General features: G+C 45.1%; 1 protein-coding gene across 9 annotated transcripts in view; it reads left to right on the top strand.

The window, feature by feature from the left end:
* The window catches only part of LOC138580695 (uncharacterized), a 583,872-nt gene that overhangs the window by 131,714 nt on the left and 436,438 nt on the right, over positions 1–15,720 (top strand). For all 9 annotated transcript variants that reach the window (XM_069651438.1, XM_069651437.1, XM_069651436.1 and 6 more), the window contains exon 12: positions 8,480–8,509. In XM_069651438.1, the coding sequence (XP_069507539.1) occupies positions 8,480–8,509 (30 nt within the window). The remainder of the gene's footprint in view (positions 1–8,479; positions 8,510–15,720) is intronic.

The raw sequence follows: 15,720 nt of genomic DNA, 5'->3' as shown, positions 1-15,720 counted from the left end.
CTAGCTGGTTGAATTCTGTTGAGTGACAGTATTAGCTGTTTTGTTTGAACATTTGCTACAAACTGTACTAGAGGTGGATGACTATTGTGCATGCTTTTAGTTTTATCTGCTCTATTTTTTCTTTGTTTTCTATGAAGTTACTTTTTTGTAGGCAAAGGAGAAAAGGAAAGTTTGGGTTTGAAGGTTGTGCACTGTATTTGTGTGCACTGTGCATGAGTGTCTGATTATCGGGGGGCATAAATAGAGGGGTGTGTGATTGTGCAATGGGCTGTTAGTCCTGGTTGGGAAGGTTGTACTAGTAGCTGTGTGTGTTGCTGTGTGAAGTGTTTGTTTCATTGTGTATGACAGTGTACTTTACATGAAAAAGTAAGGACATTATGATGTTTTCACAATACTGGTGGGTGTTACTATAATAGTGTTCAGATGAGAATACCAAGAGTGTACCTGCTGAGCTGCAATGAGTAAGGGTGAAGCAAATGCTGTTGGATTGGATAGAATTTTGTAGGCAAGTATACAACAACACTGGACTGTATGAGTAACAAGAATACTACTACTACACTATTGCACTTACTGTGTTGGATGTGAGGAGTAGTTTTCTTCCAGGTTTTATCTTCTAGTAGAGATGTTTCTGTCTTTTAGGAGGTTGTTCATTGCAATTGTGAAAGAAGAAAATGTGTGGGTATGTGTGATAATGGCAAAATAATTCTACTAGCAGAACACATTATTTTGCACTGTAGGAGGATTTGTTGGGAAGAAGAGTTAGTAACATTGCACGTCATTATGAGTATGGTTGTAGCACTGCTGTTGGTGCAGACGAGTTGCCACTAGATTCCTAATACTTGTTTGGCACCAAACTTCCCAGTGTTACTAGGAGATTACAGGCCATGTTGCCCTGGAAAGTCAGGTGTTGGAAAATGTTAGTATGTATTTGTGTGCAATTGCACAGCACTTAATAGAAATGGGGACTTGGGAGCATCAGCATTGTTGGTATTGGGGCCGGTGGTCCTGTGATAAGTATGCCTTACGGGGCTGCAGCTTTCCAAGTGTGAGAGTTGTTGTTGCACTAGTTGTATTGGAAAAGGAGTAGTGCAAGTCCTATTAGGCTGAGAAAAAGGCAGACGCCCAGAAAGGTGGACAGATTAGAAAGAAGAATGTTAATGTGTGCAATTGTATTAACTTTGCTACACATAGATGCTTGTGACATGAGTGCCATTGCAGTATGTTGGAGAAATCAGTTCCTGTTCCTTTCGTTTATTTATTAAAATTTACAGACAGCACTGTCGTAAATGTACGCATGCATTTATTTGGTTTCCTTCAAATGGTGCTGAAATGAGTAATTGTAAGCACAGTGCATTTTCTTAATTTTGCAATCCATGAACCTGGCATGCTTTGGTAACATACATGCTCTTTTCGTTTTCTGTGTGCATTGTCAGAGTTTTACTGCAGGTGTGTTAGTGGGAGAAGTGGTTTTAAAAGTGACAGAATTAAAGAAGAAAATAAGGGTTTGCACAATAGAATGAGTGATAAGGGCTAGCATGCATGTCGTGGTAATATATGGAGGTTTCACATAGGATCTGGCACTTGAACATGCTGTGGACCTAATGTGTTTTATTTTTTTTTTTACAAAAAAAATCACAGAGTGCTGCTAACATTGAAATATGTGGCTTGAATCTGTCATGAAAGTGGGTATTAAAAGACAACTTTAAAAACAAACAGTATTGTAAGTAACTGCCACTTCATGTCAGGAGATGGGACATATGAGAGTATGATTATTGAGTAGGTTATGCAGGGTACATGGTAGAAACCCTGTTTACATGCATTTGTAAAAAAATTGCAAATGTACTGTACACAATATATGCACACCTGTAGTTTGTGTTGATGGATGCAGATGTGGATGAATCTGGAAGTAGAAATCTTGCAGTGTGTTACAGTACTTTTTAATGCAGGTGTTGGGAATGACAGGAGACTGGTACTCTGAGTATTCAACAGTACACCTGCTGTGTTGAACTGAGATGACAGAGTTAGATGTAGAGTTCTCAGCTGTGATTGGTGCATGGGTGTTCGACTGCTTAACAGTAGCTAATGAGGAAGTACTGCAAAGAGTGAAGTGGAATGGGAAGAAGGGCTGTTCCTGTGTTACGGGGTCCACAGACACTGTGGTAGTCCACCGGGGCTTCTCAGCATGCCTGGCATGCAAATAGGACTGTGGGGATTAGCCAATCAGGTGTTGAGGTTGTACTTTATAGGAAGTGAGGGTAACATGTTTTTCATTGCTGTGTGTAGTAAAGAGGGCAGAGATGCAGAGAGTGAGTGTGTTGATGGTGGGAGATTCCTTTGTGAGTGATCTGCAGAGGTATGCAGAGGCAAGAGGTATTTCTGACAATCTTGAATTTCAGGGAGTGGAGAATTTGTTGGGCAGTGTGCTTGGCCACAATTTGCAAGAAGTGCTTGCACTTTGCAGAAATATGGCCTCTTTCAGTACTCCTAATGTTGTAGTGGTGCCTTGTGGAACACTGCATTTGGGTTAGATCAGTGCTGCACATTTGCTCAGTGCACTGAAGGACTTGGTGAAGCCACTGATGCTGCGTTTTCCCAGTGCAAAGGTGGTTTTCTCACACATACCACCAAGAGCAGTATGGAATAACCCCAATGTCCTCTGTCCCCATCAAGAAGTAGGAAGGTGTCTTGTAAATAGAGGCATGTCTGCATTTTTGTGTATTGCTGGGATGTTCTCTTTGCACAATGAGAGCATTAATTCTCTTAGTGTGAACTGTTTCACTGAAGATGGCATGTTTTTGTCCACCATTGGAAATGTAAGGGGTACTTTGCAGAGGTTCATGTAAGACTGCAAGGAAGAAAAGAAGATACAAATAAAAAAAAACATACAAAAGAAATGGTGTTTGTTTTCAAGCACCTTTTAAAATGAAAAAAGGCTCTTTTCAAAGCCACCACTAAAGAGGAAATCTCCTACCCTGGGTTAAATTCCTGTCCCCACCCCCTCAAATTGGATGATATGTCTGTGACACTGCGGTAGTCCGTGCATCACAGGTGCCACATCCGGGGCTTTCGAGGATTACAAGCATGGAAATGGGACTGTGAAGGCCAGGGGATTGGCCAATAAGGTTTCCCGGGTGTGGATTGCAAGGACAGTGTGTGGCAGAAGGTCTGTTTGCTGAGAGGAGTGCAAATGGCAATGGCTGTGTCTTCCAGGAGGCAGAGCTTGTGGATTTTGGGGGACTCGTTGATCCACTGCTTGCAGGTGTATGCAGAACAACGTGGAGTAACAGTGCATCTTGGATTTGATCATGTTGATGTGCAGTGGTATGGGGTGCGCGGCATGAAGTGGATGTATTTGCTTCCCCTTAGTGCCAGTTTGGTGCCGTGCCATCATCCAGCCATTATTATCATTCATTGTGGAGGGAAAAGTTTAGGCCATGTTACTGGAATCTCACTGCATTTTGCGATGAAGGAGGCATTTGGGAAAGTCATGGACATGTTTTCAAACCTCCGAGTAATATTTTCTCGCATTGCCTAGAGACAGATGTTGCTGCACTCCAGTTCATTTGGTCCACAAATGGAGAATGCGAGGCGCAATGTCAACAAGGCTGTTTGCGCATTTTTGAGAGATGTTGGCATGTCATCCTTCCACAATGAAAATATTACATTTCGTAGTACTAATATTTTTCGCAGAGATGGAGTCCATCTTACTGATGATGGCAAACAGCTTTTTTTGCAAAATATCTAAAATGCTTTGCAGCCCTTTTTGCAACTATAGCAAGCATTTTACAGTAGGTGTTGCCTACTTTACTCTGAATCTTGAAATAAAACTTCCAAAACCAAAAAAACAACAAAAAAGGCTCTTTTCAGAGCAGCCACTTTCTTCTGCAAAACAGTGCAATGGTTTGGATGCCGCAGCCACCTAAATTGTTTTGGAGTCTGCAGACTGCCACGCTGTCCGCAGACTTAGCTGGCTGTGCGGTGGCCTGCACCATTTCTTTGGTACTTCTGTTTTTGAACTGTTAACGATGGCTCTGAAAAGAGCTGTGTTTTTTGTTTTTTTATAACTGTTTTGGTATTTTTATACAGGACACACAATTAGGGGAAGGGTAGGGAAGTTAGGGAAGGTGCACCAAACACAGGAATGAAGGGGCAGGTGGAGAGATGAAGATGGTAGGGGGCAATGTTTCTCGTGCTTCCGGACCACAGCCTCGAAAGCACTCCAAAACTGTCCTCCCCTGCAGAGTACTGTGTCACATTAAACACATAGTACAATGACCCACGAAAGGCAAGGGTCCACTTCGTTATGAATGGCCTGTGAGGCATGTTCAGGGATCCGCTGCCCCACAGGAGTGTCTCTTGTGGTGACAGGAGCAGATGTCAAGAATGCGACAGAGGAACTCAACCTACTACCACCTTCGAAGGGGGCAACCCTCTGAACTGCTGCCTTGTTGTTTGACCTCAGCTGTCACTGCATGGAGGTGGTCCTGTAGCTGTACAGCCCATGCACCATATTGCACTCAGTGCAGGGAACCTTGACCGCACGCTCCTTGAGTACAACCTAAGGGTGGTAAATAGCCTCCACACCCAAGACTCACGCTGGCATCTGGAAGTAGTGATTCCACTCCCTCATCCTCTTCTTCATCTTGATCCCCCTCTACATCACCATGCCTTTTCCCCTCTCCAGGTCCTCCAAAAGGTGGTGGTCAGGGTGTGGGTGTTGCTGTGGCGACAGCAGCAGCATCAGCAGTAGCCATGGTTGCCATTGCAGATCAGCACACCCAAAGTAGCATAGCAGAAAAGCAATCTCAGCAAGTCCTCTGTCCTGGGTATCCAAAAACAGAATGACAAGCAGCACTGGGGTGTGGCTTTCTATATGGGTGTGCTACACGGACAGTCGTGCGCTTTGCAAACACTTTGAATGCCAGGCTGGGTGCAAAAAGTTGTAATAAGTCTCCAGATTGACCAGGGCATAGTCTGGGACCATTGCAGGGGTGATGTCCCAGCTTAAAAAACCCTGGATTGGTCACAAATGCACATTTTAAGTGTCCTTGGGTAAGGATAGTGTCCATAGATAGGCTTGACGATCAGCACGGGTGCTGTCACAGGATGACATCCCCGGTCTTCTGCGAGTAGGATGGCTATCCGCCGGACTCCTATTGTGCAGGATGCAGTGTTTTCATGCACCCAGGTGTCCGTCGGACAGGGGTGGGGCCCCAAAACGTATTAAAAGTGTGACACATGCAGTGGACAGTTCTAGACAGGCGTGGTGTTTGGAGGCCACAGGGGATCAAATGCGCATGCGCTCAGGTTGCTGTAGGACAGGGGCTGGACCCCTGAACTAAATAAGGGTATGACACAATGTTACAGACATCTGCAGACAGGTGCGGTGTTCGGAGGGCACAGGGGGTCAGATGCACATGCGCTCAGGGGTCCGTAGGACAAGGGTGGGACCCCTGAAATAATGAAAATTGCAACACAATTTTACGGACATCTGCAGACATGCACGATGTTTGGAGCGCTCAGGGGATCTAAAGCGCATGTGCCCAGGTGTCTGCAGGACAGGACATGGGCCTCCGAACTATAGAAAGGTGCATCATGATTTTGCTGACATGTGCGCACAGGCATGCTGTTCGGGGGTACCTCCATTTTGAATACCGACAAGGCGTACATCATTTGTGATGTCATCTTTGATGTCCTGGGTGTTAGTCTTAGCAGTGCACGGTGGTGGTGCGAGTTATGGTTGATTAGCTTACCATAACTCGCGAATTTATGAAGTTTTACCTGTAACCATAACGTCCCTGTAACAATGTTTTTCCATTGAATTTCATAGGTTTTTATTAGTGCAACTTAACCATAACGTCCCCTTAACTACGTTTTTTCATTGAATATATATATCAACATACAGGGCCCGATTCATGGAAATGTGTCTTGCGTATTCATGGAATTTCCTGGTCCAAGTAACCCATTACGCAAGTCATAGCTGGAATGCCCCTGACATGCCCCCATGCAAACGAAAAACAGCCAGTGCACGTGGTTGCTAGTAAGCGGTCCTGCATGTCAGGGACCCTGCACAGGGTCCTCCATAACTGTCAATGGTACCCAGGCAACATGCGTACCATGTATCGCAACTCAGGTAAAACTCAGAAAATCTGTGTGTGAACCCCTGTAAACTGTTCCTGCACCACACTACATTGTGTACACACACCCCTCACTCCGATCAGATCCCTGGATTCACACCCACCTCTAATTACAACGTGCAAACCCACCTCCTCGTTGCAATTCCTCCGAGTGGTGGAGAGATGGAGAGATATGCATGGGCATTACGCAGGTGAGTGTTTGTGTGGTCACATCCATGAATATGCTTTGTCATGCACATTTGTGGGCATGCCATGGGCTGCCGGTGGCCCGTCCTTGGTATCTCCCACTTTTCCCCTTGTTCTTCCTTGTTTTCTGAGTTCCGCCCCTACTCCGCCCACTGCGCAGGCCTCAGTCATGCATTGCGTGGTGTCTCGTGGAAGGCACTCGACCGCACGCAAAGAAATGCTGTGCTTGCGTGAAGAACACGCAAGTCAGGAAAAACTTCTGTGCAGTCGATTGCATGCATCAATGAACAGGATTTTGCATGCAGAATGGTGTGCAAATCCCGATTTGCCATGCAAATAATTCCATTAATCATCCCCACAGTGTATTATTCAAATCTATTAATGACATCCATTGATGAGTCATATGAAAGTTAAACAGTTTCACTTATATGGTGTACTCTATTGCACCATAGTGGTGCAGAACAGAATAAGCGTAAAGTAAATGAGCAAGCACTGCCTAGCTTGATCACACCATGTACTGTGTCAAGTACTGCACACCAATGCTGTGCCAGGCAGAGCCTGGGGTTGTCTTCTTCATAATCATAGAGATATCCTGCATACAAATAGACACACATTAAAAGGGAATCTCAAAGAAACATGAATGTGCCACACAGGATTTCATACACTTGCAATTGTGATAGCAGGTTGCTCCCTCACTCACAGACTTGCTTAGAACGATTGGCGTGGTCCTTTGAAGCCTAGAAACTGGCACGGTTCTGTGGAGCTTTGACAATTGCAAATTCACTCTCTCACCATTGTGGGGTGCAGAGATCCTATGAATCACATATGCCCATTAAAAGGTGCTCCCTCTGAATGCACATACTGTGTTTCTGTGTATGCTACCTCCGAATTTACGAACTGGTTCTGGGCCTGATTACCCATTGCAGGATATTTTCAAACAAACCAGGATCACAGAAATCAGTGTTCCACATGTGCATGGCATAGACCCTTTGTAAATTATGAGACACCCCTTGCTGTAGATGTACCTTGAAAGCTAGTCTGCAAGCATTTCATATTACATATCATGTCCTGGGAAAGGGAATTCCTTTTCCCCATTGGTTAATATTCTGGCTATACGAAGCAGCAAGGATTGAAAAGCTCATATAGCCCAGACCTGGCACCTCAAAATTCCCAACCCACTCCCCTCTCCTTTTGACATGAGTCCCTACTTTTATACTTGACCTTTGTTCATGACATTTTCCCCCCACCGTTGTACTGAAACAACCGGCTGACATGGCACTGTCTTTCAAGACATGTCTCTACATCGCCCCTCTGCTATGGGCACATTGGCAACTCAGCCAGTTCCCTGCAAGCACTCTAGATTTTCCATTCAAAATAGAAAACATCAAATATCACAACATAATAGTGTTATCAACCACACCCTCAGACTGTAGCAGAAGGCAGGCCCTGCTCACTGTTGGTTGGACGCAGACATTTAACTGATCTCAGAACCCATAGCCCCTGGTACCGTCCTCGTGTTCAATTCATAATAGTGTTTGTTCTTGGGTCAAACTGCTGCAAGCAACACCTGGGTTTGCACAGGGAAAAGAGATCCTAACAAAATGTCTTTCACTCACAAAGGTAGAGAAGAACAGAGACATTACAAAAGATAAAGAGTGGCACAGAAACTGAGGATGGGAGATTGAGGAAGAGAGAGAGAGAAAGTGAGAGTGGGAGAGAGAGTGAAAGAGAGAGAGAGAGCGAGAGAGAGAGAGAGAGAGAGAGAGAGAGAGAGAGAGAGAGAGAGAGAGGGATAGGGAGACAGGACCATGTTACAAGTTTTGTGTTGCAGTAAAAAAAAAGTGGTGGTCATTCGTTAATTCCACTTTTTGGGCAGTAACTGAATTACTGCTGGATTTTCCACACCACCAAAATACTACATCATCTAACGAGACCTAGATATGTTTTATTTATTCATAAACATGAATTGTAAAAGAACCATATACAAGGTTTTAAAGACAATAGGTCATTTGTCCATATGCCAGGAAACTAATTACAAAACTGAGGTGTGTTGGGGAGACTCATTTTCATTGTGACTAGTCTGCTTTTTTTTTACATGTCAGCATTTTAATTGACTTTGCCTCACAATTGAAATACATGCTTATTGTCTCTTATAGGGTGTTGGCAGTGTTGGAGTTGGCCATATGGTAAATATCACATATAATGTTGCAATATTTGAAGAAGTTTTCATCCTTTGGTAGCATTGACTTCTAAACAAATAATGACTACTTCCTTGGAGGTACAATCTGGTGGAAATTTGCCATAATTCATTTCACAGTTTTCCTTTTATAACTTCCATTCCCACCTTATAATTGTCAGGTCTAGATTTCGTATCAGCGATCCATCAAAAGCAGGTAAATCACTGGTGTAAAAAAAGTAATCCCAAAAGGAACGTACACCAAGCAAGAAGTAATGCTGTTTATTACAGCTGGGGAAACACATTCAAACCGCACAGTGGAACAGAACTGCTTGACAGGAGCTGCAGCCAAATCTTTGATACAGTTACACGTTATTTGCATGGTCAGAAACATTTGCAAGTATTGTTTCAACATGTTTGACACCCTACAAAGCTGAATGGTTGGACAATGTCAGTCCTCTATAGCAAGCTATAGTTTAATCAAAAATGATTTGAGCAAACATTCTTGACCCCTCCGTTCATTACCAACCATGTGACGTTACATACCTTCCTGCTTGTCACAGGAATGACTGTTTATTAGCAATATGTAATTGTACTCACCTGCAGAAATTTATGAATCTGCTCTTGGTCAGCACACATGAGCAACACAAGACACCCTGATCTTGTGGGAAGGAAGGCATTCAGATGGCATCCAACCAATCAGGTGCCTTGCTTCATATCCTTCTGATGTGGACCATATGATCATGCATCTACTGAACATGCTACCTCTAATGCATCATACTCTTCCACGTTTGCCAGCGGTACTGCAAGAACTGCCGTTGTATCACATTCATTAATTTGTTAAGATGGGGCCTCTATCTTCATATACTTTTCTTTACCCTCATTCCCATCATCAGTTATAAACAGTATATAGCATATCCTTCCTTTATTACAGTTACACTTTTTTTATAATCAGCTGGCATGTACAGAAGGCAATGAGCACCAGAATGAGCATGGGGACAGTCACTTTGAACATCACTGCTAACCACATGGGCACCCAGGCGAACAGTCATTCTGGAGAACTGTTTTATGTGATAGCATGTTTCTCCTTTGCCATCTTTTCGTGGAGAGTGAAAATGTCTTTGATGACCTCAGTCAGTGTCCCATTGAATGCATCGTTGGCAGGGTTCTCCGTGCAGCACCTGCTTCTGATCTTATCATTGCTGTCACCATGTCCAAAACAAATATGTTTTGAAGTGCTACCAATCGTACCACACAAAGGTCTTCCCTTACTGCATTCAGTCCCTTTTCAGTCAAGTTAGCAAGCTGTAGCACTTCATGCCTTCCAATCTAGGGACACTCAGCATTAGTGGCTGTTTGTACTCCAGGGAGCAACAGTGACACAGAAAAAACAGAAGCTTTTGTGAACAGCTGAAAACAGAGAGGGTTTGCGTCCAAAATTAGTGATGATTCCTTCAACAGTTAGTTACTGCTTCTCCTTTGCCTTCTTATTGTGTGCTCCGTCCCTTAATATGCCTTTTGTACCTTCATAATCTTTCTTTGCAGTAACACTTGGTGGTCGTCAAAAGGTTTTATATCTGCTTGAGGGATGACCAATGAAGGGCTGTGGAGTTTGATGAGGGAGAAAATGCCTCCCCAATGTACAGGCAGCTGGTCAGATGCCTTGGACCCGCATGGACACAAGTGGTCCATCACTGCCACTGTTCCACTCTGTAGTTCCAGAGTGCCCATCATCTTCACGCAGCTAGTGTTGGCGCCCAGGAGCATTCATCCCGTAGCCCTGAAACATAAGGAGAAATGTGTAAGAGTCTTTAGATGAACTGATTGATATCTCTCATCTATCCAAGTCAGAGAATGCACGTGATGTTCCACACGCCCTGACTACTCTCATTTGCTGTCACATCTTCCTGAATTCCCACTAATCCGTCTGCCCGGCACTGTACAATGCCCCCATCCCATCTTCCATTGTGAAACACAGCTCCTCGTATTCTCTTTAAGGGTCTGGTGTATCATCATGGAATATTTACAGTATACTCTGCTCTGGGTCATAAAACATTGCTCACCCCTTCTTGCCCCCTATGTTATATAGTCTAATATGCTTTTTACTTTCCTTTCTTACCATACTTTCTATCTGCATGTAATTATCTACCTACACCTCCTCTCCTTCTTCTGTCCAATGGCCAGATACCATCCGCCCTTGCAAAAGTTCACAGGTTTTTTTTTTTTAAAAAAGTTGCCTTGTGCATCCATCCACCCGTGAGGTTACTTCTTAAGCCAAGAATTGTTTTGGTGTCCCGGTAACCTATGGGATTAGAGAGCAACCATAGCAGGTACCTTTAGCGCTGTCTTGCCTCACATGTTTCATTTACTTGTACCACTTGTTCCCGGATGCCATGTCCTGCCCTCCCCAATTGTTTCATGAAACGTTTCTATGTTAAATATACTCCTTTAAGCTCATACATTTTAATCAATTGTTTAAACACACTGGCCCTCATTAAGAGGTTGGCAGAATGGGTTTAATGGCACCGGTAATGGTGCCGGTGCCGGTAAACCCATTCCGGCCTATTACGAGGTCTCCTCACGGGACCCGCAAAGGGCGCCTGGTAAAAAACCAGGCACCCTTTGCGGGTCCCGCGAGGAGACCAGGTAGCTAACAACGGCATTGTTAGCTCCTTCCCCATTCCCATTGAGCCCTATGGGGGCTCGAATGGCAATGGGGATGGACCGGGTCCGGGTTCCTCAGACGAGGAATTACCGGGTCCTCCAAGGTTGGGATGGCCCGGTAAGTCCTCATTTGAGGAACCCGGGCCCGGTATGCGGTAAGGAGGCGTTACCTCCAACCTCGTAATGAGGGCCACTGTCTGATTCTTCATGCAATAAAAACCAAAGAAGAAAAGAAACAGAAAAAGGTAAAGCAACCCCACCCATATCCAATGCACAACATGTGTATACTTTCTCCCATGCCCCCCCTGCTGCCATGCACAATTCCTCCTCCTCCACAGTCCTCCTGTAAAGTCTACTTGGAGAGAAAACATAACGACAGTTGACTGTTGCTCCCCATCAAATTGGGCCCATCTCCTCTTCTCCAGAGGGGTCAACACTTTTGTCTCTGCAAATGTCAGAAAGGTAAATCCATGTGCAACTGTTGGTTACTTTTACTGCTGTAGGTGTTGCCTATCCTACTTCATGGGGCCCAGTAAACCTCGGCTCCCTTCACTTCTGGATGAAAGTACATATCAATACTTCACTCCTGGATAGAGGGGTGCTGCTTGTGGAAAGATGTCCTTTGGGTGTGTGCCTGTGGGGGTTGTTTTGTTGGCTGGCCATGTTGATCGTGGTTGCACCTGCTGATATACGTATTTTACAGCTTTAGTAAGGTCAGTCAGATATGTGTTGAATTCCTCTCCCAAAACTAGTGCATTTGTATTAGCATCCAAAAATCTACATGCAGGAGAGAACGCTGTATGCATTCTCCCTCCAGTAACAATTTCACGCAAAGTCAAATGATGATCAATGCCAAGTCATTTACGTAATTCAAAAAGTGCTAAAGGGAGGCAATACAGGGAATGTTGTTAAGTTTGCTAAATGTTCCTTTAGCCGGCCATTTAGTCACTCCACAATGCGGTTTGTTTGTGTGCAGTACACTGTGCATTGGTGGTGTATTATCCCCAGGTGGTTTGTAACCTCCTGCAACATGACATTGGCAAAGTGTTATCCATTAACTGACATCAAATTGTCACATATTTCCCATCTTGAGAACCCCTACCAACCCAAAAATGTTGCTGCCAACTTTACATCATTATGAGCACAGGGTCCCGCTTCAAGCCAACATGAAAAGGACAGACAACGAGGATCATATACCTGTAAGAAGAACACTGATCTTGCATATCGACATAGGGCCTCGGCGGTAACCCTTAAATCTGGCGGTAGCGCTATTACCGCTGGATTTAAGGGTCCACCGAATCAGGGCTTCAGCGAATTTCAACCCAGCTCTGGGCTGGTGTGAAATCTGCCGAAAATTCATGCTCATACCGCCGGCGGGAAATCTGCCGGCGGTATGATATGAGCGCGAAATTTCCCCAGTGAGCCCAATGGGGAATGGGGCATTCCCGAATGGGCTCAATGGGGAATGGGGACTTCCAAGTCCGCCGAACTCGTGATCCTGCGCTATTAGCGCCGGGGTCTATGACGGTCACGCTAATAGCCACCGCCTAATAGCGCCGGCCCTACCGCCGAAGTCGTGATGAGGCTGAGTGTCAAAGTGTCCCTCCGGTCATGGTAGTGTTACTCTTATTGTTTTTAAGGTGTGTCCTGCTAGACATTTTTGACATGTCAAACGATTCATAAATTCAGCTACCAAATCAAGGAGTCTTGAGACAAACTATCTTTAATTTATTCCTGCTGCCACATATTCCTTGGATACATGACCAGGAAAGTGAAGTTGCTCCAATGCTTCATCAAATAATCTTCTAGGCAGAACTGGTTTCCTTGTGCTATTTTGCCTTCATACCAAATCAGTAGGGAAGAGAGAGAGAGCACCCCCTCTGTATCCATAGATCCTTTTCGTCCTGGGGCGCTTCCCTCCGAATGTCAATTATATGTATAATGGACAACATGTTAACATGCTCTATATCCTCCAAGGTCTTATTTCTTTTTTCCCCCTGCAATCATCATGGGTACTGTGAGGAACCTGAAGGAGTCTCACCCACTAGTCCCCAGAGATATTTCATTCAGGTGGCCAGGACATGGCCATCTCTATTGGATCCAGTTCATGGGGGTGGACCAGTGGGGAGTATCACCTTGTTGGGGGGACTTCGTGGAGTGGAAGTGGGACACAGACGGGTGAGACACGGTACCCGTTGCCCTCTAACCCTGTTTCCCCATACTACTCTGTAGGATATTTAGAAGCTCTACCCCCTTTTCTGACACAAACACTTTCTTACACCGTGACAGACAACAGACTAACACCAGAGCTGTTTACCTGACATGTCCCAACACAAGGGTCAGGCAGTGTCAGGCAATTGATACTAACCCCAAACACTTGACGGCCCTTTACCTTCCCCACATGATGAAAGTTGGAGCACAAAAGCACACGACGAGCAAGGCCAGACGCACAAGGAAACAGCTGTTCCCAAGCGGAAGTTCAAATGGAGGAGAAAGGCAGTGAAAGCTGAAGGAATGACAAGGAGGGAAGTGCCATTGCCTTTTTAGACCCAAACTCGCAAAGCCTATAGAAATGTAAAGATAAGACCGGGATTTGCAGTTGACATGTGGGGTAACAGATGTCAACGGTGAACAGGTGCCTCCTACATTGAAAGCACAGGTAGGGAGACACACTGCCTACCATGGTACCGTCCTTGTCTCCAGAAGCAAGACAAGCCAACGGGTTCAACACAGCTGGTGAGTCAAAGAAAGCTGATAGCCAACCAAACTGTGTTAAGCCGAAGGTTGCATTCGGCAACATTATATGAATGCAAGGAACTTGTGAACAAAGAACTTCTGTGAGAAAGAGAAGCCCTATAATGGCTTGTCAGCAACGTTAATGTTAATGTTGTCCCTCAGGTCCATTCCTTTTAATTAGGCATGTGGTTTGTCCTGTCCTGACAATGCAACCAATTCGCAATGGGATTAGTTCACTGAGAAAGAGATTATTTTCACCAAGTCGCCCACAGGAACAGAGCAATTGTTTCTGCATCAAGGAGTTAGAGTGGGTGGTTTAGATACTCACTGCTCCTTCCACTGCCTTTCCATGCAGAGCAGCAACACACCAACAAATGCCAATGTGCAGTCTGTGAATGGCGACGCGCTTTCCAACACAGTGACAGATCCAGGGCCAAGTCCTCCACAAAGATGATGCCGCCAGATGCTGCCAGATGCACACAGCTCAGACAGCCGTGCCCTTAACACCAGCGAGCTTGATGATTTATGGCTTCCTCATCCCGTTCTTTCCTTGGCAGGGTGGCATAGCCAACAGCACACAGAAAGAGCTGAGGGACAGCTCAGACAACAGTGCCCTGAACACCAGTGGGCATACACCACAAGGGTAGATTGCTGGAGGATTTATGGCTGTTTTATATGCCGTGCAGGGTCCTGGTTTCATCTTATGGGCCAATACAGTCCCAAAAGCCGAACTATCTGGGTACATATTCCTCAATACTCTAAACAATTTGGCACAGCAATTGTTGAATGGGGTTGCAACGTGTGTATTTGTGCTTAATATCACGCAGTTGTACCCTGCTTGTTCACATATTTTGGCCCCTCGTTCACTTATCATGGCTGCAAATAGGCTCTTTGTGTATCCTATTGTTAGCATTATCCCTGCTGTTTCCTTTTCAAGAACGTACATTCACTTCCTTGATGCTGACATGAGGGAGGGAAAGCTGCAAATGAGATTGTCTTTGTCAGTTGTCTGCCATGGTTCATAGTGCGCATCTCCCTTCCCTTTCTGTAAAAGTGTCATTTGCATTGTCCAGGGCCCTTCTTCCCTTCCCCCTTTCTTTGCCATTGCCATTCCTATCTTTGTCTTCTCCTCCGGTGGCAGAGGATCGTGGACCAGTTTCTGCTTGGTTCCCCCTTGTCTCCCTCCCTCCTCTGCTTTCATCCCCTTCCCATGTCTTCCTCCACTGTCCACAGTTCGGTGTCCCTGTGTTCTCCTCCCTCGTCTCCTTCGTCTGAGACAGCTATGCCATCATCCAACATTTCCATCTGCTTCACCCCCTTGTCGTACTCCTCACTATCCCATTTAAATGTTATCCCCCCTGATGTCCACCCTCCTCCATCTTCTGTGTCCCCCAATCTTTTTCCATCCTCGTTACCTCTTTCTAAATTACCATTGCTGCATCATTGAACAAAGCATCCACCTTTTTCTGTATACTCTTTCCTATATCAGCCAATTACCTTCTGTCTCCCATTTCTGCTCTTTCCCCCTGTTCGCTCCCCTTCCTGTTCTCTTCCCCTTTCCCTACCCCCTGCCCCCTACATGGGGACACACGGCATTGGTATGTATATTGTGCTGCTGGTTTTAATGCTGGGTACACTCCATATGGCGTAGGTGGGGCACTGGGCTGTTCTGTCACAGGCTCTTCCTTTTTTTCTTCATAGAGTTTCCAAAGCCATACAATATTGTGTCTGCTCTTACCATATGAACTTTTGTACTTTGTTAACAGGTATAAGAACACGTGTTCTATAACCTTGATGTCAAACGTTCCCTCCACTGGCCAT

This window comes from Ambystoma mexicanum, chromosome 3p, assembly GCF_040938575.1.
Source record: "Ambystoma mexicanum isolate Mex_15411 chromosome 3p, UKY_AmexF1_1, whole genome shotgun sequence".
Lineage (NCBI taxonomy): Eukaryota > Metazoa > Chordata > Amphibia > Caudata > Ambystomatidae > Ambystoma > Ambystoma mexicanum.
The sequence above is the reverse complement of the archived record's forward strand: the minus strand, read 5'-3'. Positions and strand labels throughout refer to the sequence as shown.